The following is a 27239-nucleotide window of genomic DNA, read 5'->3' on the forward strand; positions in this document are numbered from 1 at the left end:
AGGAGAGGTAGAGTGGATGGCAAATTGAAATAGTGAAGAATGTGGCGGGAGGAACCAGTAATGTGAATTCCTAGCGCAGATGAGAAACAGAAAGGAACTATTCATAGAATCCAATAGAAAAAATCAGATTGATTATATTCTTTGCAGCCAAATATGGAGAAGCCCTATACAGTCAGCAAAAACAGAATTGGGAGGAGACTGTGGTTCAGATCATGAACTTGTTATTGCCAAATTCAGATTTAAATTGAAGAAAGTAGGGAAAACCACTAGACCATTCAGGTATGACCTAAATCAAATCCATTATGATTATATAGTGGAACTGATGAATAGATTCAAGGGATTAGATCAGATAGAGTGCCTAAAGAACTGTAGACAGAGGTTCCTGACATTGTACAGGAAGCAGGGATCAAGACAATCCCCAAGAAAGAGAAATGCAAAAATGCAACATGGTTGTCTGAGGCCTTACAAACAGCTATGAAAAGAAGAGAAGGGAAAGGCAAAGGAGAAAAGGAAAGATATACCAAAGAAGTACAGAGTACCAAAGAAGAGCAAGGAGAGATAAGAAAGCCTTCCTCAGTAATCAGTGAAAAGGAATAGAGGAAAACAATAAAATAGGAAAGACTAGAGATCTCTTCAAGAAAATGAGAGATACCAAGGGAAGGTTTCAGGCAAAGATGAGCTCAATAAAGGACAGAAATGGTGTGGACTTAACAAGAGCAGAAGATATTAAGAAGAGGTAGTAAGAATACACAGAAGAACTAGACAAAAAAAAAAACTTTATGACCCAGATAATCATGATGGTGTGATCACTCACCTAGAGCCAGACATCCTGGAATGTGAAGTCAAGGGGGCCTTAGGAAGCATCACTACGAACAAAGCTCGTGGAGGTGATGGAATTCCAGTTGAGCTATTTCAAATCCTAAAAGGCGACTCTGTGAAATGGCTGCACTCAATATGCCAGCAAATTTGGAAAACCCAGTAGTGGCCACAGTACTGGAAAAGGTCAGTTTTCATTCCAATCCCAAAGAAAGGCAATGTCAAAGAATACTCAAACTATCTTATAATTGCACTCATCTCACACGCTAGTAAAGTAATGCTCAAAATTCTCCAATCCAGACTTCAACCGTACATGAACCATGAACTTCCAGATGTTCAAGCTGGCTTTAGAAAAAGCAGAGGGACCAGAAATCAAATTGCCCACAACCATTGGATCATAGAAATAGCAAAAGAGTTCCAGAAGAAAATCTACTTCTGCTTTATTGATTATGCCAGAACCTTTGACTTTGTGGATCACACTAATCTGTGGAAAATACTTCAAGAGATGGAATTATCAGACCATCTGACCTGCCTCCTGAGAAATCTGCATGCAGGTCAAGAAGCAACAGTTAGAACTGGATCTGGAACAACAGACTGGTTCCAAATTGGGAAAGGGGTATGACAAGGCTGTATATTGTCACCCTCCCTATCAAACTTATATGCAGAATACATCATGAGAAACGCTGAACTGAATGAAGCACAAGCTGGAATCAAGATTTATATGAGAAACATCAATAACCTCAGATATGCAGATGACACCATATTTATGGCAGAAATTGAAGAAGAACTAAAGAGCCCCTTGATGAAAGTGAAAGAGGAGAGTGAAAAAGTTGGCTTAAAGCTCAACATTCAGAAAACTAAGATCATGGCATCTGGTCCCATCACTTCATGGCAAATAAATGGGGAAAGAGTGGAAACAGTTACAGACTTTATTTTGGGGGGTTCCAAAATCACTGCAGATGGTGACTGCAGCCATGAAATTAAAAGACACTTGCTCTTGGAAGAAAAGTTATGGCCAACCTAGACAGCATATTAAAAACCAGAAACATTACTTTGCCAACAAATGTTTGTCTAGTCAAAGCTATGGTTTTTCCAGTAGGCATGTATGATATGAGAGTTTTACTATAATGAAAGCTGAGCATGGAAAAATTTATACTTTTGAACTGTGGTGTTGGAGAAGACTCTTGAGAGTCCCTTGGACAGCATGGAGATCCAGCCAGTCCATCCTAAAGGAAATCAGTTCTGAATATTCATTGGAAAGACTTATACTGAAGCTGAAACTCCAATACTTGACCACCTGATTTGAACCTCTGACACATTTGAAAAGACCCTAATCTGGGAAAGATTGAAGGTGGGTGGAGAAGGGGACGACAGAGGATGAGATGGTTGGATGTCATCACTGACTCAATGGCCATGAGTTTGAGTAAACTCTGGAGTTGGTGATGGGCAGGGTGTCCTGGCTTGCTGCAGCCTGTGGGGTTGCAGAGTTGGACACGACTGAGCGACTGAACTGAATAGAACAAATTTCTAACTAAACCTCAAAAACCCCTGTCTACTAAGATGTCCTATGGGAATCATTTTTATCCCTTTAATAAAAATATGGGATCAGAAAGATCTATCAGAGTTATTATTTATCTAAGATTCATTTATCTTTTATATTTGAAAAATGACATTTAAACTCTGACAGAAAAATCATCTTCCCTTTTCTGTTAATCACAAGAAATGGTGTGTTCGCTTACTTTCTATGACTTTAGCATTATAACCATGATAACATTCCATGATATTTCCTGGCGATAAAAGACCATATTTAGTTTTAGTTTCAAATCAAGATTGGCAAATTATTCATTAAATAGCTATTTACAAAACCATTAATAGATAAAAATCAAATTTTTAAGTAGTCCCTTCCTTGTAAAGTGAAACACCCAGTATATATGCCCTACCTAGGTGAGCTCTCATGCTATTTTTATCCTTTAGGTGTAGCCACACTTGAAGGACCAATGTATGCTGTTGGTGGCCATGATGGATGGAGTTATCTAAATACTGTAGAAAGATGGGACCCTGAGGGACGTCAGTGGAATTATGTGGCCAGTATGTCAACTCCTAGAAGCACAGTTGGTGTAGTCGCATTAAACAATAAGTGAGTAGAGCCAAACATGCATGCTTTGATCCCATTTCATGTAGTACAACACTTCAATGATGTGATACACCTACCAATAAGCATTCCCAATGACCAGGACATCCTAGTAATGGACTGTAAAAGGCCTTTTTGGAACTCTCCCTTCATTATGATGGAAAATATTTATCTAAAATGAACACTTAATTAAATATCCTGAGACCAGCAGTAACATTACTACCTGAGGTCTATTTAGAAATGCTGAATCTTAACCCCAGTTCAGATATCCTGAATCAGAATAGACATTTTAAGAAGATCCTCAAGTAACTTGTATTACACATTAAAATTTAGAAGCACTTTTATAGGCAAGTCAGTTTCAATCTTATCCTTAAGAAGCTACCATTTTTTGGTTATAACTTATTCTTGACTTATCAAAACTTCAGTCTGTTTTTGTAAAATGCTAAGTATTTTTTCTCTTTATAACTCTCTCTCCTAAGTGTTCTAGAATTATAGCTAATCTCATCTTTCTGAATCTTTCCTACTTTCTGATCACTTTCCTATGAGAGAAAATAATATATTGAAACTTGATGATATTAGAGGTTTCTACAAGCTTGAATTATTGTTTTTGTAGGTAACTGGTAATGGTGTGCTTTCTGAAAAGGGATCTTTGGAGATCATGACAAGCATATAGGAGGAATTTGAATGATGAAAATTTCAGACACCAGGATTGGTCAGTGGCAGGAGACAGTTTTGTGTGTCTGTATTGACCATCCATAAAGTCAGTATCTCATCATATAATTGGGTTCAATAGAAAGTTCAGTGCAGGTGCTTTTTAGCACCTTGTGCATAAAGTAAGAAGTGTCTGTGGTTAACAGGAAACCCAGACTTACAGTGTTTTAGGGCTTAAAATACTCCTAAATATGATTATCTTTAGCCTAACCTGAATGATATCCAGTGACTCAGTAGTGATCTCTTACCTATTACAAAAGAGGCTGAAATGATTGAACTTAAATAATTTAATTTTGTCTTGCTAACTTGCTATTGTTCACAACTGAGCATGAAGGGCAGTTATAGGCATATTGTTTAATAAATGTTGATCTTCTTTATTGATGTGGGATTAAATTTAAATTAGACTAAAAAAAAATCTACTTCTGCTTCACTGGCTACACAAAAGCCTTTGACTGTGTGCGTCACAACAAACTGCAGAAAATTCTTAAAAGAGATAAAATACCAGACCACCTTATCTGCCTCCTGAGAAACCTGCATGCAGGTCAAGAAGCAACAGTTAGAACCGGACATGGAACAATCAGTTCAGTTCAGTTCAGTCTCTCAGTCATGTCCGACTCCTTGCGACCCCATGGAACAATGGACTGGTTCAAAATTGAGAAAGGAGTGTGTCAAGGCTGTGTATTGTCACCCTGCTTATTTGTCTTCTGTGAAGGGTGAAGTGAAAGTCGTTCAGTCATGTCTGACTCTTTGTGACCCCGTGGACTGTAGCCTGCCAGGCTCCTCTGTCCATAGAATTCTCCAGGCAATTATACTGGAGTGGGTCTCCTGCAGTGCAGGATGATTCTTACCAGCTGAGCTATCAGGAAAGCCCCCTCTATACAGAGTACATCATAAAAAATGTTGGACTGGATGAATCACAAGCTGGAATCAAGATTGCTGGGAGAAATATCAACAACCTCAGATGTGCAGATGATAGCACTCTAATGGCAGAAAGAAAACAGGAACTAAAGGAATTCTTGATGAGGATGAAAGAGCTGGCTTAAAACTCAGCCTTCAAAGAATGAAGACCATGGCATCTGATTCCATCACTTCATGGCAAATAGGTGAGGAAAAAGGGAAAGAGTGACAAACGTCATTTTGGGGGGCTCCAAATCACTATGGATGGTGACTGCAGCCATGAAATTAAAAGAAACTTGCTCCTTGAAAGGAAAGCTATGACACAACTAGACAGCATATTAAAAAGCAGATACAACATTTTGCTGACAAAGATCTGAATAGTCAAAGCTATAGTGTTTTCAGTAATAATATACGGCTGTGAGAGTTGGTGCATAAAAAAGGCTGAGTGCCAAATAATTGATGCTTTTGAACTGTGGGGCTGGAGAAGAGAGTCCCTTGGACATCAAGGAGATCCAATCAGTCAAGCCTAAAGGAAATCAACCCTGAATACTCATTGGAAGGACTGATGCTGAAGCTGAAACCCCAATACTTTGGCCAGCTGATGTGAAGAGCCGATTCACTGGAAAAGACCCTGATGCTGGGAAAGATTGAAGGCAGGAGGAGAAGGGGATGCCAGAAGAGGAGATGGTTGGATGGCATCAGAGACCCAATGGACATGAGTTTTAGTGGACTCCAGGAGATAGTGAAGGACAGGGAAGCCTGGTGTGCTACAGTCCATACAGTCACAGAGAGTAGGCCACGAGTTAGCAACTGAACAACAGCAACAAATTAAAAACACTGCCAATCAAAAGAATTGGCATTTTAAAATTTATGAGAGAAATGTTATAGATAACACATCTTCTTAGGGAAAAAAAGTCTGGTTTTTATGTTTTATCCTATTCCCTTAGCTATTTGTTAAATTAATATCTTCTTAGTTACAAATGTTTTTTACACTAAATAAAGTAGCTCACTAAAACAATAGAGAGTCTAATGCTAGGCAATTAAATTTAGTTAAAATTGTAAGTTTCCTGGATTTGGGTTTTGGAAAGCTCTTACAATCTTTAAAAATGTTCAGCTTTATTGTAATGTAGTAGACAAATACTACAAATGCTTTTGTTATCTCTTTCCTTTCTCTGTAGTTAATTTCCCATATAAACCTTTAATCTATTATATCAAAGAAACTTTCAAAATATTATGAAGCAGGTAGGTTTGGGGTAAGGTAGACTTTAACAAACGCCTTCACAAATTCAGGCCTTTCGCTATAAAATACTGAGGGAGTAGAATGCACTGTCCAATGCTGTGTGCAGTGTATTTTCACTTTCATTCTATGCACAAATATACACACATGCACATACTTCTGTCTTTATTCTAGGCTATATGCTATTGGTGGACGTGATGGAAGTTCCTGCCTCAAATCTATGGAATATTTTGACCCACACACTAACAAGTGGAGTCTGTGTGCTCCAATGTCCAAAAGACGTGGAGGTGTAGGAGTTGCAACATACAATGGATTCTTATATGTGGTTGGGGGTCATGATGCCCCTGCTTCTAACCACTGCTCCAGACTTTCTGCCTGTGTTGAACGGTAAAATATTTCTATTTATTCATTATTTATTTGATTATTATTTTTTTTTTCAAAAATGAGGAGGATTTTTAAGCTACCAAAAAGTAGTCTTCCAAGTAAGTGTTAATCCTTTCAGAGGTTTAATTCTTTTTAAAATTTTATCCTTACTCCTAGGCTCAAAATATTTTGAAGAAATCCTGCATATGCATTCCAGATTCATCATGAGAAGTGTATGAAAAGAATGCACTGTTTTATAATTTAATAGTCACTCTATAAAATGAGGCCGAAGTAAGAGTAAATATATTTTTATTACAAGCTATATCACTCAACTATTCACCAGCTCAAATCACAACTTTACTGTTTCAAAAACTGAATCAGTTCTCAAAGGATAAAGGCTTATCACTACAAAATAAACAGGAAAAAAAATCCCAAAGAGATGTGTTTATAATGTTCTGAACAATGACTGAATTGCATTAAGTATTTAATTTCTCACAGGTAGCTTCTTTGAATGGGAGACATTAATTTGGATGAACAAAGTGTGATACATTTTTTGTCTGTCATGTTACTTTGTAGTTTTACCACTCATGTTCTATTCCTAAAATGGGATGATCCCCTAGAGAAGGGAATAGCTACCCACTCCATTATTCTTGCCTGGAAAATTCCATGGACAGAGGAGTCTAGCAGGCTACTGTCCACTAGATCACAAAGTCAGACATGACTGAGCAACTAACATTTTCACTTTTCCTTTTCAAGACAGAATGCATAAACACACACACACGCACACACACACATATGTGTGTGTATAAAGTGAAGTGATGTCACTCAGTTGTGTTTGACTCTTTGTGACCCCATGGACTGTAGCTGACCACACTCCTCTGTCCATGAGATTTTCCAAGCAAGAGTATTGGAGTGGGTTGGCATTTCTTTCTCCAGAGGATCTTCCTGACCCAGGGATCGAACCTGGGTCTCCATCATTATAGGCAGATGCTTTACTGTCTGAGTCACCAGGGAAGTCCTATATACGTATATATACACACAAACGTAGCAGCTGATAACAACCTAAGTCCAAGTGACAAATTTACAGTCAGTTAAGTTATCAGAATTCAGAAGACAGATCCGTATGGATGGCATCCTCAAGAGAAATTCATGAACCAGGTAGAATGTGTACTTTGTATGCATAAAAAAAGAATGAAGGGAATTTCAGGTCTAGGAAAAAAATGCAACCCAAACCATGAAAGTAAAGGAGAAAGTTTCATAGATATGAGCAGAGACTTTAGATTAAAGGTATTTGTAAGAGCAATTAAAAACTCAATTATGTACCATATTTTTGATAGCCAGAAATGTCAAGATGAAAACTTTTGGATTTTATCTCCCAGACAAAAGGATAACTAAATTTGGGAGAAATGGGATATTACAATGAAAAACAGTTTGGGTAAAATTGATTTAACGGTCTTCCCTGTCCATCACCAACTCCCGGAGCTTGCTCAACCTCAGGTCCATGGAGTTGGTGATGCCATCCAACCATCTTATCCTCTGTCATCTCCTTCTCCTCCTGCCTTCAATCTTTCCCAGCATCAGGGTCTTTTCCAATGGGTCGGTTATTCACATCAAGTGGCCAAAGTATTGGATATTATAGTTAAATATATGTGGGCTTCCCTGGTGGCTCAGAAGGTAAAGCCTCTGCCTGCAATGTGGGAGACCTGGGTTTGACCCCTGGGTCAGGAAGATCCCCTGGAGAAGGAAATGGCAACCCACTGGAGTACTCTTGCCTGGAAAATTCCAGGGATAGAGGAGCCTGTTAGGTTACAGTTCATGGCATCACAAAGAGTTGGACACGACTGAGTGACTCAAATGAGTCAGTTCTACACATCGGGTGGCCAAAGTATTCGATGTTATAGTTAGATATATGTAAAAGTGAGCTTTTCCATATCAGTTTTCTCCAGAGTTAGTGAAGTAATAAATGATCACCTGTTCATTATGCCGGATTATTTTTTAGTGTGGCAAAATATATATAACATAAAATTTATCATTTTAAGCATTTTTAAGTACACAGCTCAGTGTCATTAAGTACATTCACATTGTTGTGAAACATTATCATCATCCACCTCCAGAACTTTTTTCACTTCCTCAGATTGAAACTCTATCCTCATTAAACAATAAATCCCCATTCCTTCCTAAATTCAGTCCCTGGCAGCCACCATTTTACTTTTTGTTTTTATGAATTTCATAATTTTAGGTACCTAATAAAAGTGGAGTCAGAAATAATCCTTTTGTGTCTGGTTTATTTTACTGAGCCTTATAATTCTTCAAGTTTTATACAAGTTATAGCATTTATCTGAATTTCTTTTCCTTTTTAAAGCTGAAAAAGACTACATTATATATACATACCACATAATTTTGTTTATCCACTCATTCATCAATTTACAATCGGGGTTGCATCACCTTTTGACTACTATGAACAATGCTGCTAGAATATAGGTGTACAGATATCTGTTTGAACCGGTGCTTTCAATTCTTTTGGGCATACATAGAAGTAATGCTTCTTTATCATAAATTCTATTTTTAAATGTTTAAGGAACCTCAATACTGTTTTCCGTTGAAGCTGCACCATTTTATATTCCCATCAGCAAAGCAAAAGGAATTCAATTTCTGTATATCCTCACCAACACTGATTTGTTTTTCATAGCTATCCCAATGGATTTGAAGTGGTATCTCTTTGTGTTTGTGATTTGGGTTTCTCTATTGGTTAGATATGTTGAGCATCTTAGCATGTGCTATTAGTCATTTGTACATCTTCTTTATAGAAATGTCTATTTCAGTTCTTTGCCCATTTTTATTTGGGTTGTTTGTCTTTTTGCTGTTGAATTATAGGAGTTCTTTTTATATTCTGTATACTAACCTCTTGTCAGTTATGTGATTTGCACATCATTACTTTCATTCCATGGGTGGCTTTTGCACTCTGATAATAGCACTCTTTGATGTGCAATTTTTTTTTTAATATTAAATCCAATTTTTCTTCATAGTTTGTGTTTTTGTGGCCATAACCAAAAGATCTTTGCCAAATCCAATATCATAAAATATTTCCCCTCTGTATTCTTATAAGAGTTCCATAGTTCTAGCTCTTATGTTCAGACCTGTGATCCATTTGAGTAAATTTTTTTATATGAAGTAAGGTAAAAATACAACTTTATTATTTTACAGGTGGATATCCATTTTTCCTATGAATATTTGTTGAAAACTCTGTCCTTTCCTCATTGAATGGTCTTGGCAACATTCTCAAAGATTATTTTACCATGCATGTGAGGGTTTATTTCTGGCTCTGTATTTTATATCATTAGTAAGAAGTATTAAACCTCAATCTTTGTTCATCTTTTCTCAAAATTATTTTGGATGATCTGGATCCCTGAGATTTGATATATGTTTATAATTGGTATTTCTATTCCTGCAAAAAAAGTTGCTGGGGTTTTGATAGACATTGCATAGATTCTGTAGATCACTTGGGTGATATCTTTCTACCTCATGGTGTCTTCTTTAATTTCTTCCTTTCCAGTGTGTTTGCATTTTATTTCTCTATGTTGAATAGAAGTGGTGAAATTTCCTCTTATTGTCTTATTCTTGATCTTGGAGAGAAAGCCTTCAGTCTTTCCTCACTGAGTATGATAGATCCGGGTTTTCTATATCTGGTCTTTATTATGTTGAGTTGGTTTTATTCTGGTCCTACTTTGGTTACTATGTCTATCGTTAAAAGATGATTGCAAATATTTTGTCGCATACTTTTTCTGCATTAGTTGAGAGAATATGTGTTTTTTTCTCTTCTGCCAGTGAAGGGTATTCAGTTCAGTTCAGTTCAATCCAGTGGCTCAGTCATGTCTGACTCTTTGTAACCCCATGAACTGAAGCACCGCAGGCTTTCCTGTCCATCACCAAGTCCAGGAGCTTGCTCAAACTCAGGTCCATCGAGTTGGTGATGCCATCCAACCATCTCATCCTCTGTTGTCCCCTTGCCTTCCTGCATTCAATCTTTGGCAGTAACGAGGTTTTTTGCAATGAGTCTTTTCTTTGCATCAGATGGCCAAAGTATTGGAGTTTCAGCTTCAGCATCAGTCCTTACAATAAATATCAAGGACTGGCTTCCTTTAGGATTGACTGGTTTGATCTCCTTGCAGTCCAAGGGACTCTCAAGAGTCTTCTCCAACACGACAGTTCAAAAGCCTCAATGGTTCAGCTCTCAGCTTTCTTTATGGTCCAACTCTCATATCCGTACGTGACTACTGGAAAAACCATAGCTTTAACTAGATGGACTTTTGTTGGCAAAGTGATGTCTCTGCCCTTTAATATGTTGTCTAAGTTTGTCATAGCTTTTCTTCCAAGGAGCAAGCATCTTTTAATTTCCTGGCTGCAGTCATCATCTTCAGTGATTTTGGAGGCCCCCAAAATAAATTCTTTCACTGTTTACATTGTTTCACCACCTATTTGCCATGAAGTGATAGGGCCAGATGCCATGATCTTAGTTTTTTGAATGTTGAGTTTCAAGCCAACATTTTCACTCTCCTCTTTCACTTGCATCAAGAGGTTCTTTACTTCCTCTTTGCTTTCTGCCATAAGGGTGGTGTCATCTGCATATCTGAGGTGATTGATACTTCTCCAGGCAGTCTTGATTCCAGCTTGTGCTTCATCCAACCTGTAATTTTGCATGATGTACCCTGCATATAAGTTAAATAAGCAGGGTGACAATATACAACCTTGATGTACTCCTTCCCCAATTTGGAACCAGTCCCTTGTTCCATGTCCAGTTCTCACTGCTGCTTCTTGACCTGGTTACAGATTTCTCAGGAGGCAAGTAAGGTGGTCTGGTATTCCCATATCTTTCAGAATTTTCCACAGTTTATTGTGATCTACATAGTCAAAGGCTTTGGCATAGTCAATAAAGCAGAAATAGATGTTTTTCTGGAACTCTCTTGCTTTTTCTATGATCCAATGGGTATTGTCAGTTTTATCCCTGGTTCCTCTGCCTTTTCTAAAACCAACTTGAACATCTAGAAGTTCTTGGTTCATGTATAGTATGTAGTGTATTACTTGGATTGATTTTTGTATGATAACCCATTGTTTCATTCCAGGAAGAAATCCCACTTTATTATGATATATAATATCATCATATTAATCATTTGGTGAATTCAATTTGCTAGTACTACATTGAACATTTTTGCATTCAGTATTTATTAGAAATATCAGTGTGTAGTTTTCTTATAGTGTCTTTGTGTGTCTTTGGTATGAATGGAATGCTGACTTTACAGAATGAGTTTAGATGTGTTACTTTTTCAATATTTTGAAAAATTTTGAGAAGGATTAGTGTTAATTCTTCTTTAAATACATGATAGAATTCAGCAGTGAAGCCATCTGACACTTGTCTTTTCTTTGTTGTGAGATATTTGACTACAGTTGATCCTAAGGCAACATGAGTATGAACTGCACAAATCCACATATGTGGAATTTTTTTTTTTCAATAAATAAGTACTACAGTACTACCGGGCTCAATGAAGCACAGGCTGGAATCAAGATTGCTGGGAGAAGTATCAACAACCTCAGATATGCAGATGACATCATCCTTATGCCAGAAGGTGAAGAGGAACTAAAGAGCCTGTTAATGAAGGCAAAATAGGAATGAAAAAATCTGGCTTAAACCTCAACATTCAAAAAACTAAGATCATGGCATCCGGTCCTACCAGTTCATGGCAAACAGATGGTCAAACAATGGAAACAGTGAGAGACTTTCTTTTCTTGGACTCCAGAGTCACTGCAGATGGTGACTGCAACCATGAAATTAAAAGACACTTGCTCCTTGGTAGAAAAGTTATAACACACCTATTAAAAAGGCATATGACATGGCATATTAAAAAGCAGAGATATCACTTTGCCAACAAAGGTCTGTATAGTCAATGCTATAGTTTTTCCAATAGTTGTGTATGGGTCTGAGTGTTGGACCATATAGAAGGCTAAGCTCCGAAGAATTGATACTTTCAAGCTGTTGTGCTGGAGAAGATTCTTGAGAGTCCTGTGGACTGCAAGGAGAAAAAAGTCAATCCTAAAGGAAATCAGTCCTGAATATTCATTGGAAGGACTGATGCTGAACCTGAAGTTCCAGTGCTTTGGCCACCTGATGAGAAGCACCAACTCATTGGAAAAGACCCTGATGCTGGGAAAGATTGAAGGCAGGAGAAGGGGACAGCAGAGGAAAAGTTTGTTGGATGGCATCACTGACTCAATGGACATGACTTTGAGCAAAGTCCAGGAAGTGGTGAAGGACTGGGAAGCCTGGCATGCTGCATTCCATGGTATGGCAAAGAGTCAGACATAACTGAGCAATTGAACAAGAACAACAGTACTATAGTAAATACATGCTACAATCTATAGTTGGTTGAATCCACTGATACTGAACCATGGATATGGAGGGATGACTGTAAAGTTATACACAAACTTTCAACTGTACAGGGATCCTCTAACACTCACATTGTTCAAGGATCAACTGTAATTTGTTAGAAAACTTGATCTTACAATTATAGGTCTATCATGGTTCAATCTTGATGAGTTGTGAGTTTCTAGAAATTTGTCCATTTCATCAAGGTTAATCAAATTGTTAGTGAACAATTTTATCTTTTTTCTCATTCTTTTTCATAAAAGCAGTGTTAATTTCCACTTCATTTGATCTTATATGTGTTGTGTCCTTTTTTCAAACTCAATCTACCTAAAGGTTTATCAATTTTGAAATTTTGCAGAACCAACTCTTGATTTCATTGCTTTTTTTTTCTATTTTTTTCTATTATCTGTATTATTTATCTATGCCCTAACCTCTATTATTTCCTACCTTATCCTAACTTTAGATTTAATTACTCTTCCTTTTCAAGTTTATAAAGGTGTAAAGTTAGGTTTTGATTTGCCATTTTTTTCCTTTTATATGTAAGCCTTTACAGTTATAGATTCCTATCATTGTTTTCTTTGCATTCCATAAGACACTTGTGAGTCATGTTTTCATTTTCACTTGCTTTGATATATTTTCTAATTTCCCTTATAATGTATTCTTTGACTTGTTGTTTAAGTGTGTATTCTTTCATTTCTATCTATGTGTGGACATATCACTTTTCTTTCTGTTGTTGAGTTAGAGTTTCATTCCACTGTGAAAAGACTGCAAGTTTTCAGTCTCTTAAATTTATTAAGACTTGTTTTATGGCCTACAATATGCATTATCTTGTATAATATTTCTTGCTTGCTCATGAAAAATGTATCTTCTGAGTTTTAGGGGAGTAACAATTGGCCTATGGTTTTTCATCTTTCATGTACTTACCGATCTTCTGTCTGGTTTATTCTATTCATTACTGTAAGTGGGGAATTGAATTCTACTAGTACTATAGAATCATATCTTCTCCTCGATCTTCCCCATCTCCTCTTCCTCTCTTTCTGCTTCCACTTCTTCCCCTAGAATGCATATATTAACCCACCTGATGTCTTTTCAGAAATTCCTTAGACTTTGTTCACTTTTCTTCATTCTTTTTGCTCCCCAGACTTGGTCATTTTCAAAAAAAAAACTTGTTTTCAAGTTCACTTTTCTTCCTTCTGGTTGCTCAAGTCTCCAATTAAACTTTCTAGTAAGGTTTTAAATTCAGTCATTTCATCTTTCAGCTCCAGAATTTCTATTTTTTTCTTTATAACTTATTTCCTCTGTTGACATTCTTATTTTGTTCATTTATCATTTATCTGTTTCCTTTAGTTTTTTGCCTGTTTTTCTTTTTGCTTTTTCAGAATATATGACAGTTCTCTTAATATCTTTCTCTGGTAAGACAGATGCCTGTGTTACTAACAGAAATGGCTCTGGAGGTTTATGTTGTTCTTTTGAGTAACATTCATTTTCCTATTTATTTGTATGCTTTGTGATGTTTGTTGAAAACTGGACATTTTGAAATAACCTTCCCAGTCCTTGCAGATTGGCCCCATACATAGGAAGACTGTCACTAATTAATCACTAATTATGTTCTGTGTTTGAGATCAACCTAGCATTAAGATTGAGATTCTCAGACCTTTACCAGGTTTGTCTTTTTCATGGGCATGTGTGTGATTCTCTGTATACATGGCTGCTTTTAAACATCTTACTTTTCTTTAAAGTCTTAGCCCTCCTGTTTTTCAGGACCTTAGTTTTCTATTGGAACAATCGGTAGTTTTGCAGTATCAGTAATGTAATCTCCCCACAACTTTCATGAACTATGTGCACTACTTCTCATGGCTTTTCCTAGCCTGAGATCTGAGCTATGCCACATTAGACTATCTGAGCTCTGAGCTAGGTAACAGAGAAAATAACCTCTTTGGCAATAATCGAGACAGGTTAAATTGTAGATTATTAGCTCTGCTCTTCTCTCTCTGATTCAGGAAAAGGAACTGAAGGAACTGGGGCTGAATTACTGCTTTCTTCAACCCATACCATGTCCTTCTAGGAGGGAGTGGGGCAACAGGAAGTAAGAATTTCACAAAATTGCCTACTTCTTTTTCTTAAATGAGCATGGAATTTATTGCTTTGGATCTTGACTGATTTCCAGAACTGCTACAAAGTTATCTGAGCCAGTTTCTGTTGGTTTATTCAATAAATTTTGTGCTATAATAAGATACTAGAACTTCCTAGCCTACCGTCTTGCTGGTATTACTCCCTAGTTATGCAACATTGAAGACAAAATAAAAAACACATGAAAATCACCTTGAGTTGTTTGCATATTTAAAAAGTAGAGCTGAACCTGTTCTGCCCTTTATATAAATATCCAGAAGCACAATAATGAACTTATATGTAATTACAAATGGAAATGACATTAAAAATCTAGTATAGTCCTGTCATCTTACAGAAGCGGAAGTTGAAACACTCTATGATTAACTGACAAATAGTGGCTAAAGGGTCTTTTTTTAATATATAAGTGGAGTTTGTAAAAGATTGGAAACCAGTCATATTTGACTTTCCAATTTATTATAAAACCAAAAGTTCACTATAGTACACTCAGTATTATTGATAGGATTAAATGTCAAGTCAATATTTCCTATTTTATTGATCCTGAATTTCATTGTGTATACCAAATTCTAAGCATTTATTCTACGCTTGTGTATATATACTTGGTGGGAATCATGATTCCCTTTTAGAAAGGCCAAAGGAATATGATGGATGCAAGACTTGTTTAAAGTTCACTGTAAGAAGCTGAGAAAATTATAGATTTTATTGAAGTTTTAAATTGCCTAGATAATTTATTGATGCTTTCTAGAGTGCACAAAAAATTACAGAGAGCACACAATTCACAGAAGATTAAACCTACCTGTCTGTGAATGTATATATACTCTCAACTCATATTTGTATTTGAAAAAAGGTAAATGTAATACCAGAAACTATAAAACTCTTAGAGGAAAACGTGCGCAGGACACTCCTTGACATAAATCACAGCAAGATCCTCTATGACCCACTTCCTAGAAAATAGAAATAAAAACAAAAGTAAATAAATGGGGCCAAATTAAACTTAAAAGCTTTTGCACAGCAAAGGAAACCATGAATGACATGAAAAACCAGTCCACAGAATGGGAGAAATTAATTGCAAATGTTCATACTATTCATGAGGTTTTCAAGGCAAGAATACTGAAGTGGTTTGCCATTCCCTTCTCCAGTGGACCACATTTGTAAGAATTCTCCACCTTGACACGTCTGTCTTGGGTGGCCCTACAGGGAATGGCTCATAGTTTCATTGAGTTAGACAAGGCTGGGGTCCATGTGATCAGGTTGGTTATTTTACTGTGATTGTGGTTTTCATTCTGTCTGCCCTCTGATGAAGAAAGATAAAAGACTTATTAAAGCTTCCTGATGGGAGAGATTGAATGGGGGGGAAACTGGGTCTTGTTCTAATGGGTGGGGCCATGCTCAGCAAATCTTTAATCAAATTATATGTTGATGGGTGGGCCTGTGTTCCCTTCCTGTTGTTTGACCTGAGACCAAACTATGGTGGCAGTAATGAAGATAATGGCGACTTCTTCAAAAGGTCCCATACAGGTACTGCTGCACTCAGTGCCTCCAACCCTGCAGCAGGCCACTGATGAACAGTATGAAAAGGCAAAAGGATACAGTACTGAAAGATGAACTTCGCAGGTTGGTAGGTGGAGATCAGTGGAGAAATAACTTCAGAAAAAAATGAATTCAGAGAAAAGAAAAAAGATATATATATATATATATATATATATATATATATATATATAACAACACAGAGTTATGGATGTGACTGGTGATGACAGTAAAGTCTGATGCGGTAAAGAGCAATACTGCACAGGAACATGGAATGTTAGGTCCATGAATCAAGGCAAATTGGAAGTGATCAAACAGGAGATGGCAAGAATGAACATCAACATTTTAAGAATCAGCAAACTAAAATGGACGGGAATGTGTGAATTTAACTCAAATGACCATTATATCTACTACTGTGGGCAGGAATCCCTTAGAAGAAATGGAGTAGCCATTAGAGTCAACAAAAGAGACTGAAATGCAGTACTTGGATGCAGTCTCAAAAATGACAGAGTGGTCTCTGTTTCCAAGGCAAACCATACATTATTACAGTAATTCAAGTCTATATCCCGACCGTAATGCTAAAGAAGCTGAAGTTGAATGGTTATCTAGAACTAACACCCAAAAAAGATGTCCTTTTAATTATAGGATACTGGAATGGAAAAGTAGGAAGTAAAGAGATACCTGGAATAACAGGCAAAACTCATCTCACATGCTAGTAAAGTAATGCTAAAAATTCTCCAAGCCACGCTTCAATAGTACATGAACCATGAAATTCCAGGCACTCAAGCTTGTTTTAGAAAAGGCAGAGGAACCAGAGATCAAATTGCAAACATCTGCTGGATCATTGAAAGAGTTCCAGAAAAAACATCTACTTCTGTTTTATTGACTATGCCAGAGCCCTTGACTGAGTGAATCACAACAAACGGTGGAAAATTCTTCAACGGATGGGAATACCAGACTACCTGACCTGTCTCTTGAGAAATCTGTATTCAGGTCAAAAAGTAATGATTAGCACTTGACACGTGACAATGGACAGGTTCCAAGTTGGGAAAAGAGTATGTCAAAGCTGTATATTGTCACCATGCTTATTTAACTTATATGCAGAGTACATCATGAGAAACGCTGGGCTGGATGAAGCACAAGCTGGAATCAAGACTGCATGGAGAACTATCAATAACCTCAGATATGCAGATGACACCACCCTGATCGCATAAAGTGATGAGGAAAAAAGAGCCTATTGATGAAAGTTAAAGAGGAGAGTTAAAAACGTTGGCTTAAAGCCCAACATTCAGAAAGCTAAGATCATGGCATCTGGTCCCATCACTTCATTGCAAATAAATTGGGAAACAGTGGATACAGTGACATACTTTATTTTGGGAGCTCCAAAATCACTGCAGATGGTGATTGCACCCATGAAATTAAAAGATGCTTGCTCCTTGTAAGAAAAGTTAAGGCAAACCTAGACCACGTATTAAAAAGCAGAGACATTATTTGCCAACAAAGGTCATGATTTTCCCAGTAGTCATGTATGGATGTGAGAATTGGACTATAAAGAAAACTGAGAGCCAAAGAGTTGATGTTCTTGAACTGTGATGTTGGGGAAGACTCTTGAGAATCCCTTGAACTGCAAGGAGATCCAACAGTCAATCCTAAAGGAAATGAGCCATGAATGTTCAGTGGGAGGGCTGATGCTCGTGGTGAGACTCCAATAATTTGGACTCTGATGTGAAGAACTGACTCAATGGAAAAGACCCTGATGCTGGGAAAGATTGAAGGTGGGAAAAAAGGGGATGACAGAGGATGAGATAGTTGGATGACATCACTGACTCAATGGACATGAGTTTGAATAATCTCCAGCAGTTGGTGATGGACAAGGAAGCCTGGTGTGCTGCAGTTCATTGCTTCTCAAAGTGTACCACATGACTGATTGACTGAATGGAATTGCAAATAAAGTAACTGACAAATGATTAATCTCCATAATATGCAAGCACCTCATGCAGCTCAATAACATAAAACAAGAAAGCCCAATCAAAAATTAGGCAGAAAACCTAAACAGACATTTCTCCAAAGAAGACCTTCAAATGCATAAAAAATACATGAAAAGGTGCTCAACATTGTTTATTATTAGATAAATGCAAATTATAACTATGATGTATCATTTCACACTGGTCAGAATGGCCATCAGAATAAATCTACCAACAATAAATTCTGGAGAGAATGTGTAGTAAAGGGAATCCACTTGCACTGTTGTTGGGAATGCAAATTGATACTGCTTCCATGGAGAAATGTATGGATATTTCTCTAAAAAAAAAAAAAAATAGGAGTAAAATTACCACATGATGCAGCAAATCCCACTACTGGGCATATACCCTGAGGAAACCATAATTGAAAAGACACATGTACCCCCACTGTTCATTGTAGCACTATTTACGATAGCCAGAACATGGAAGCAACCTAGATGTCCATCAACAGATGACTGAATAAAGATGTGGTACATATATACAATGGCATATTTCAGTTCAGTTCAGTCATTCAGTCGTGTCCGACTCTTTGTGTCCCCATGAACCGCAGCATGCCAGACCTCCCTGTCCATCACCAACTCCCAGAGTCCACCCAAACCCATGTCCATTGAGTCAGTGATGCCATCAAACCATCTCATCCTCTGTCGTCCCCTTCTCCTGCCCTCAATCTTTCCCAGCATCAGGGTCTTTTCCAATGAGTCATCTCTTCGCATAAGGTGGCCAAACTATTGGAGTTTCAGCTTCACCATCAGTCCTTCCAATGAACAGCCAGGACTGATCTCCTTTAGGATGGACTGGTTGAATCTCCTTGCAGTCCAAGGGACTCTCAAGAATCTTCTCCAACACCACAGGTCAAAAGCATCAGTTCTTTGGTGCTCAGCTTTCTTTACAGTCCAACTCTCATGTCCATACATGACCACTGGAAAAAACATAGCCTTGACTAGGCAGACATTTGTTGGAAAAGTAATGTCTCTGCTTTTTAATATGCTGTCTAGGTTGGTTGTAACTTTCCGTCCAAGGAGTAAGCGTCTTTTAATTTCATGGTTGCAATCACCATCTGCAGTGATTTTGGAGCCCAGAAAAATAAAGTCTGACACTGTTTCCACTCTTTCCCCATCTCTTTGCCATGAAGTGATGGGACATATTACTCAAACATAAAAAGAATGAATTTGAGTAAGTTCTAGTCAGATAGATGAAACTAGAGCTTGTTATATGAGTGAAGTAAATTAGAAAAAAAAAAAAAAAACTACTGTATATTAATACATATATACAGAATCTAGAAAAATGTTACTGATGAAACTATTTCCAGTGCAGGAATAGAGACTCAGACATAGAGAACAGACTTATGGATACAGTGGTGTAAGGAGAGGGTGGGGTGAATTAAGAGAATAGCACTGAAATACATATATGCAGTTCAGTTCAGTCACTCAGAAGGGTCCAACACTTTGCAACCCCATGCAGCTCACCAGGCCTCCCTGTTCATCACCAACTCCTGGAACCTACCCAAACTCATGTCCATTGAGTCAGTGATTCATGCCATCAAACCATCTCATCCGCTGTCGTCCCCTTCTCCTCCTACCCTCAATCTTTCCCAGCATCAGGGTCTATTCAAATGAGTCAGTACTTTGCATGAGGTGGCGAAATTATTGGAGTTTCAGCTTCAACATCAGTCCTTCTAATGAACACCCAGGACTGATCTCCTTTAGGATGGACTGGTTGAATCTCCTTGCAGCCCAAGGGACTCTCAAGAGTCTTCTCCAACACCACAGGTCAAAAGCATAAATTCTTTGGCGTTCACCTTTCTTCACAGTCCAACTCTCACATCCATACATGACTACTTTGCAAAATTATATCTAGTAAATACAAATTTATGAAGGTTTGTCACTACAAAAATCAAACCTGTCTTCTCAAAAGTTTCATCTGAAATGAAACTTAAATCATATATAGAGACAAGTAATATTCCTAGCTTTAATAACCATTTTCTTTTAATAAATTCAAATTAGTGCGAGATTTTCTTTTTGGAATACTAAAGCCTTATGTTCTTGTCTATTTCAGTGTTGGAGGCTTTTTGCTTTATCTTAGTGGGTTAGCTTGTGTTGCATTTACTTGGTTTCTTCTATCTAAATGTATTGGATTAAGAAATTAGCTTTATTCTATAAAGCATACATTTCATAAGAAAAAAAATCTAGAATACATAAAGAAGTTTAATAAAGTCACCTTCCTCTCTTTCATTATTATGCCAGCATTTTCCTGGCTTTACTTAGAATGCCTGTAATTGTGTAATTCTATGTTGAGACCTGAAAAAAAGAGGAATTTGACTGCATTTTAGCACTGTAGATTGTTCACCATGAAATTAGCCTTACAATAATATGAGGTGTCTAAATCAATTTAAATAGCATTTACACATACAACTAGGAAAATATAAACTCAAGGGAGGAATCTGGATATACAGTTCATAATTCAGGCTACAAAATTAAATAGTTACAAACATATCCTAATAACTAATGCTTAACTTTATTTACTGATATAATTATATTTCCAAGTATACCACTTTTAATTTAATTTTTAATGTGAAAAAAGCACTTCATGCATACCAAAAAATGTATACTATACTAGTTAAAAGCACTAGATTTGGAGTCAGAAAGATCTGGGTGCAAATCCCAGATCTGTTATTTGCAAGTTATGGGAATTTGACCGAGTTACTTTACACCTCTAAACAGTTTCCTCATGTGAAAGGCGGGAATAATCAACCTCATAAGATACAGAATATTAAGTGTGTTGCTTGGCACATATTAAGTACTTAATGGAAGCTAGTTGCTGGTATTATTTTGTTTGTATTATTTTATAATTAGTATTATTATTACTATCATTATCCCCTTATTGGCATTTTCTTTTAAAAAATACTGAAGAAATAATTAGTGCTAAAGTATAATTTTTGAAAAGTTATGCCTTTGATACAAATATGAGTAACATGTCAAATATTTTGTGTAACTCATTAATTAATGTGGTAATTCATAAGGTATTAAATTTTTTTCAAAAACCTTTTGAAGAAAATACATAAAAACAGTTAGGAAAATGCTCAAAAATGCTGTAAAAATCATTCATAGATGCAAGAGTAGTTAGTATCCTATAGACAATAAAATAATACTTTGGAGGATCATCATTTGGGGTTAGAAATTAAGTCTATCTCTATCAAGTAAAATTTATTTTATTGTTATGTATAGGAATCACAAGAAAATTCAGTTTTCTACAACTTAATTTCTACACTTATAGAGTTGTAAAATAGTCTTGTCAGTAGAAAGTCAAAGATGCACACTCTATGGAATTAAATAATTCTTATTTCCATGTCCTAGACAATATTCCTGAAACTCTTTTTCTACTCAGACATCAATAGCTTGCCATAGGAGTCTTATCCAGTTAATTACGATAATCATTTAAATTAAAGTTTTCTAAAACCATCACATAAACTTGTGATTGCTGGGTCAGGGATTACCGTTTCTATAATGCTGATGAGAAAATTGTTGCAAAGAAGTCAAGCAAATAATCCATAATTACACCAAGTGGACGAATAAATCTGTGACCAGTTCTCTTTACTTATGTCTGTATTTTATCTCCACTAGAATATATATACTTATAAACAAAGTAAAGAGAAACCAAAAAGCAAAAGAGAAACAAAATGCGAGAAACAGGTGGTTTAATTTGAAGGTGATGCAGTGGCTAGCTTTTTCTTTAATAACTGCTCCTATGTGTCCTTACAGATAATAACCAAGGTGACAATTTTCTTTCTTCGAAAGATTCTACATTTTCCAAACCTCTCTTGTTAATCAAGCAGTGTCCAGATATTAACATTAACCAGATTTTTGAACATTTATTATCATGTACATGCAGAAAAATCTTGGTCTCTGGATGCCAATCTATAAAAGAATCCTGTGAGCTCTGGTTCACCAGTCATACGTGTGTATACTTGTATGAGTGTATTCTGTTAGCTGAATGTAGCATCAATTAACAATAGCAATTGTGTTGAAGATTCAGCTTAGCTAAAACACATAGCTGTGGATCTTCTCGTTGTGGGTTTCAGTATAACATCACAATTTAAGGTGAAATCCTTCATGATATTTAACAATATGTGGTGGATATTGGGGATATTTTAATTATTGCTGATTTCAGATATTATTGAAAATACTACTGGATGTGAAGACCAAGTTCAAGTGAAAGCTGGGGTTATATGATTTAGATTATAATTAAACAAAGAAAAACAGAAATCAGATGAGTAATACAAATATGAGGAAATTAAGAGATGGTAATAAGTGAAAATATCTTTTGTAAAATAAATGTTTTCTTTGACATTTACAAATAGGCCAGTATAAGATCAGAGAGAAATTTCACATATACCTGTATATGTTTTTTTTGTTCACTGTTTTTTAAAACTATTTAAACGTTTTTTCTACAATAGAGAACCTTTTTAAAATTTAGTTTAATTTATTTATTTTTGGCTGTATTGGGTCTTCTTTGTTGAGAACAAGCTTTCCCTAGTTGTGGAGATTGGGAGCTGCTCTTCATTGTGGTGTGCTGGCTTCTCATTGCAGTGGTTTTTCTTCTCTGGGAGCATAGGCTCCAGGCTCGAGGGCTTCAGTAGCTGCAGCATGTGGATTTCAGTAGCTCCAGCATGTTGTGGATCCTGGGCCCTAGAGATCAGGCCCCGTAGTTGTGTCCGATGAGCTTGATTGCCCCGTGGCCTGTGAAATCTTCCCAGATTTGGAGATCAAACCTGTATCCCCTACACTGGCAGGTGGATTCTTAACCACTGGGACCACAAGGAAAGTTCTGTTCTCTTCTTTTAGATTTTATTATTATGTATTGGGTTCAAATTTTAGGAAATAATTCCTGGAAAGATTTTAATTAATACAGATTACTGAGTGCTCTGTCATTTTGCTTATAAAATATGTTCAGCGATGAAGAATTAACTTCAAATTAAAATGGAAATAAAATTCCCAGGGTCCTGTAAAGATGAATAAGAACTTTCATAGAAGAAAGAATAGAATAAGAAAAATAATAAAACTGTGGTCACTGTTACTACAAAGAGTATTAAAACCATGGTTATCATAGCTTATATAACAAAAAGGCAATTATATTCTGATTTACTTAAAATATGAGCTCTCATAAACAAGATCAGGCATCACATGCATAACTTTGATAAAGAATAAAAGAAAAATGAGTTCCATCATACTAAATGGCAAAAGGGGCATTTTTCACATAATGTTCAGATGCCAATATGTGAAGTTTCCTCAGAAAATCTGAGAACTGATCAAATAAATGCGTGGCATTTTTTAAAGGAAATTCACTTTCACTATGCCTTGAGTGTCCTCTGGTGGCTGAAGAAAATTCTATCATAGCCTGAATATTTATTATTCTGATTACATTTACTATTTATAAGGTATTTTAAAATTTCTTTTTATCAGATAAGCATATATTTTATTAATGCATATTATTTTTAATTTTAATACTGCATAACTTTATTTTCAATTGTCTGCCTGAACTTCTTAAGGTATGATCCAAGAAATGATTCATGGTCAACTGTGGCACCTCTGAGTGTTCCTCGAGATGCTGTTGCTGTATGTCCCCTTGGAGACAGGCTCTATGTGGTTGGAGGATATGATGGGCATACTTATTTGAACACTGTTGAATCGTACGATGCACAGAAAGATGAATGGAGAGAGGTACTCTCAATTTAAGTATCCAAATTGATATATTTCAGGTTTTAATTCAAAAATTAAAATATATGTTTGGAATTCATCCCATTCTCTTCCACTCTAGGGCTGAATAAAATTCTTTTAGTGAAATTTAGAGCATGTGCTTTATTTAGCTATAGAAAATTATTAATTGAGCTGTTTGATCATCAGTATTTATATAAAATGAGGACAAGACATTTTCTAAGGTTTATGGACTCAGTCCTTTTATAGAAAATTGAATCAGATTCAATAATCCAAGAGCTTTACTCTCTGACAAACTTTCTATGTATTTATTTTGACTTGAGAAGCAAGGAATAATACCTTTATCTACAAATGTTTGTCCCGTCTTATTGGCTGATGCCCAGGAAAAAAATCTCTCAGGCTCCTCCTTATAAAGATTCAACAAATTGCAACACTCCTAACTACTAATTAGTCATTCAGGGATTTGGTACACAGTAAAGGACTGGAATTAAACCCTCTAAAGAGTTCTGGGTATCAACAGAAGAAATTCTAAGGAAAATATTAATATAAGAAGGGGCACAGAAAGAACATGAGTTTCTATCTCTTTACTCCAACAATATGATTCATTATGACCCTCAGAAACTCTCAAGTTCTGCCATGTAGTTAACTCTTAAATTTACAATGGTTAGGACCAGCTAGAAATGGAAGAAAATATTTAGCAAACAAAGATGTTGGACAAATATGATAAAAAAAGTTCTTTCTAACCTTGTTTAAATTACTTTTCTTAAAATTATAGACAAATAGTTAAGAGATGTAGATTGTATTCCAGGAATTTCACTTTTTCATTGTGTGATCTCGCAAAGGGTGAAAGAGAACAACTAGATAAACAGATTATAACTACTTTATCCCTAATTATTTTCATTCATTTTCTTGCTTACCTGTAACAAGAACATTGAAGGATGAGTATTATTAGTTTCAATTTTTTAAGTGAGAAAATTACAAGAAAGGTGAAACTTAACCAAGATCACCTGTCCTTCAAACTCAGATCTACTTCACTTTAAAGACTATACTGTCTCCACTTTGGAATGTTATCTGGGCTGCATTTTCCATTGTCTTTATACAAGGTGAAGGCTGGGCCAGAATAGCTGAGGGTTTTTTCAACTCCAATATATTATGACAAAGACAGAGTTCATTCAAACAGCATTTCTTTCTTTGTTTTTTGTTTTCTGCATTAGGAAGTTCCTGTTAATATTGGAAGAGCTGGTACATGTGTTGTGTTGGTGAAGCTACCAGAAACTATCTTTATCAAAGGGGAGGAAACCAAATAATCTCAAGGAATGGAGTAGGAAGAGAAGAGGAAGAACAAACTTGTCATTTCCTTCGATTAGTAATCAAACATGAAAATTCTTGTGTCATTTTAATGTGTAGTTATAAATGCTCTCATTTGTGAAGCCAAAGTAAGGTTTGAACATTAACTACATATAGGTGTTTAGTGTATATGTTGTTGCAGTTAATATAAATGAAAAGTCAGTAGTCTAGGTTTAGCCTTATTATTTTAAAATGTTAAAAATGTTTCAGGGAAATTGATAGTGACCAAAGTATTAAAGGTTATAAAAGTATGAGTAATTTTAAGTTAGTCTGATAAATTAAAAAATATTTTCTATTTCCAAAAAATATAAGCACCCTATCATTTGGAACATAACTAATATAAAAAATCTAAAGCTTAAATTATAACATTTGATTTTCAGTAAGACATCATCTTCATATTCAAACAGTATCTGAAATAGCTAAACAGTACCTCACATTTACCAAGAGGTAAAAAAATAGGTTCAAAAAAAGCTCATACATAATTTTTATGTTGATCACAGTATGTTAAAATTTTCACAGGCTTTTTTTTACAATACCATCTTTCACAGCACACATATAGATTTGGCAATTCCTTAATATGTTGTCTTTTTAGATTTGTTACCAGTAAAATATTATTGTAATTTCATATACACAATCTCAACAATATAGTGGTAACTATCATATTGATACAAACTGTGACCTTAGCTTTTAAGTGTCAGGGCCTCACTTATATAGACATTAATATCATCCTTAAACATTTCTGCAAACTCTTATAACACCTGTCATTATAAAAAAATTTAAAAATCAAAGCAATTTTTAAACAGTAGTAAAATTGAGATGTTCTGCAATATTAACACATGGAAACACCAAAATATTCAACATTCGTGGTTAATTCTATATCTTTTATGTACCAGTACATGCTTTTATGTTAATTTTGTATTCATCCAGTAAAGAATGTTAAGGATATATGTACTCTAAAAGTCTTTAAATTAAAAAACAACAAAAAAGCCTAACTGGGTAGTATTTTACTTTTAACTTCTTACTTCTATGTTCAATTATAAAAAAAAAAAAATAAGAAAGAGTTTAAAAAATGACTTCTTTATGATAGTAACTTTTCAAGTAAATTACAATTTTAGTATTTCTGCAATATGTTCTTTTAATAGATTTTCGTATTGTAGTATGTGAAACCAACAAATAAAATCAAGATGCTTATAAAATGTACTACTTTTTAACTTTTAAAAAAGAGCAACATAAACATATGAAGATATTTGTGCTCTGACAAGCTGAATTTAAATAAAATCTATATCCTCCGGTTATAAAAAGTGTGACTTTAAATTATGTCAAATGCACCTTTAATTGACTTTTTAATATTCAAAGTACCAATAGCTAAAATATTTAAATATGAAAATAAAATTCTCCTGTTTTGTTTCTTATTCCTGTCATTCATTGTCTTTAATTTTAAATAAAGAGCTATAGACATCTTGAGTTTTAAGAGTAGAGATGGAAGCAGAGAGATGTTATTTTTAAAAAAGCACACACACACCGCAGCGTTCTATTGGATTTTGAAATTCATACCTTATCTAAATCAATGCAGAGGTAGTTACTTTTATCTGCAGAACAAAGTTTGACCTGTCAAGTTAAGTTGGATTATGACCCAGTGGGAAAAGGAAAGGTCAAAAGACCTATCATAGACAGTGGCCAACACTACACTTCTGGGACTATATTCAAAGGAAATGAAAACACTAACTTGAAAAGATATCTGCATCCTCATGTTCAGAGCAGCATTAATTACAAAGGCCAAGATATGGAAACAACCTGTGTCCATTGATGGATGAATGGATAAAGACACTGGGGTCTGTCTACCTACCTATCTATCTATACAATGGAATATTATTTTGCCATAACAATGAGGAAATCTTACCATTTCAATAACATGGATAAATCTAGAAAGCAT

General features: G+C 35.7%; 1 protein-coding gene across 4 annotated transcripts in view; it reads left to right on the top strand.

The window, feature by feature from the left end:
- Positions 1–26718, top strand: part of KLHL4 (kelch like family member 4) — a 127244-nt gene extending 100526 nt beyond the window's left edge. For 2 of the 4 annotated variants that reach the window (XM_070461763.1, XM_020898416.2), the window contains 4 exons: positions 2791–2953; positions 5967–6179; positions 23794–23965; positions 25174–26718. In XM_070461763.1, the coding sequence (XP_070317864.1) occupies positions 2791–2953; positions 5967–6179; positions 23794–23965; positions 25174–25266 (641 nt within the window). In that variant the 3' untranslated portion in view covers positions 25267–26718. Of the gene's footprint in view, positions 1–2790; positions 2954–5966; positions 6180–6332; positions 6931–23793; positions 23966–25173 lie in introns of those variants that run through there. The other 2 variants (XM_070461762.1, XM_020898417.2) reach the window with 2 other exon arrangements.
- The last annotated feature ends 521 nt before the right edge of the window (positions 26719–27239 follow it).

The sequence above is a fragment of the Odocoileus virginianus genome, chromosome X (genome assembly GCF_023699985.2).
Source record: "Odocoileus virginianus isolate 20LAN1187 ecotype Illinois chromosome X, Ovbor_1.2, whole genome shotgun sequence".
In the NCBI taxonomy this organism is placed as follows: domain Eukaryota; kingdom Metazoa; phylum Chordata; class Mammalia; order Artiodactyla; family Cervidae; genus Odocoileus; species Odocoileus virginianus.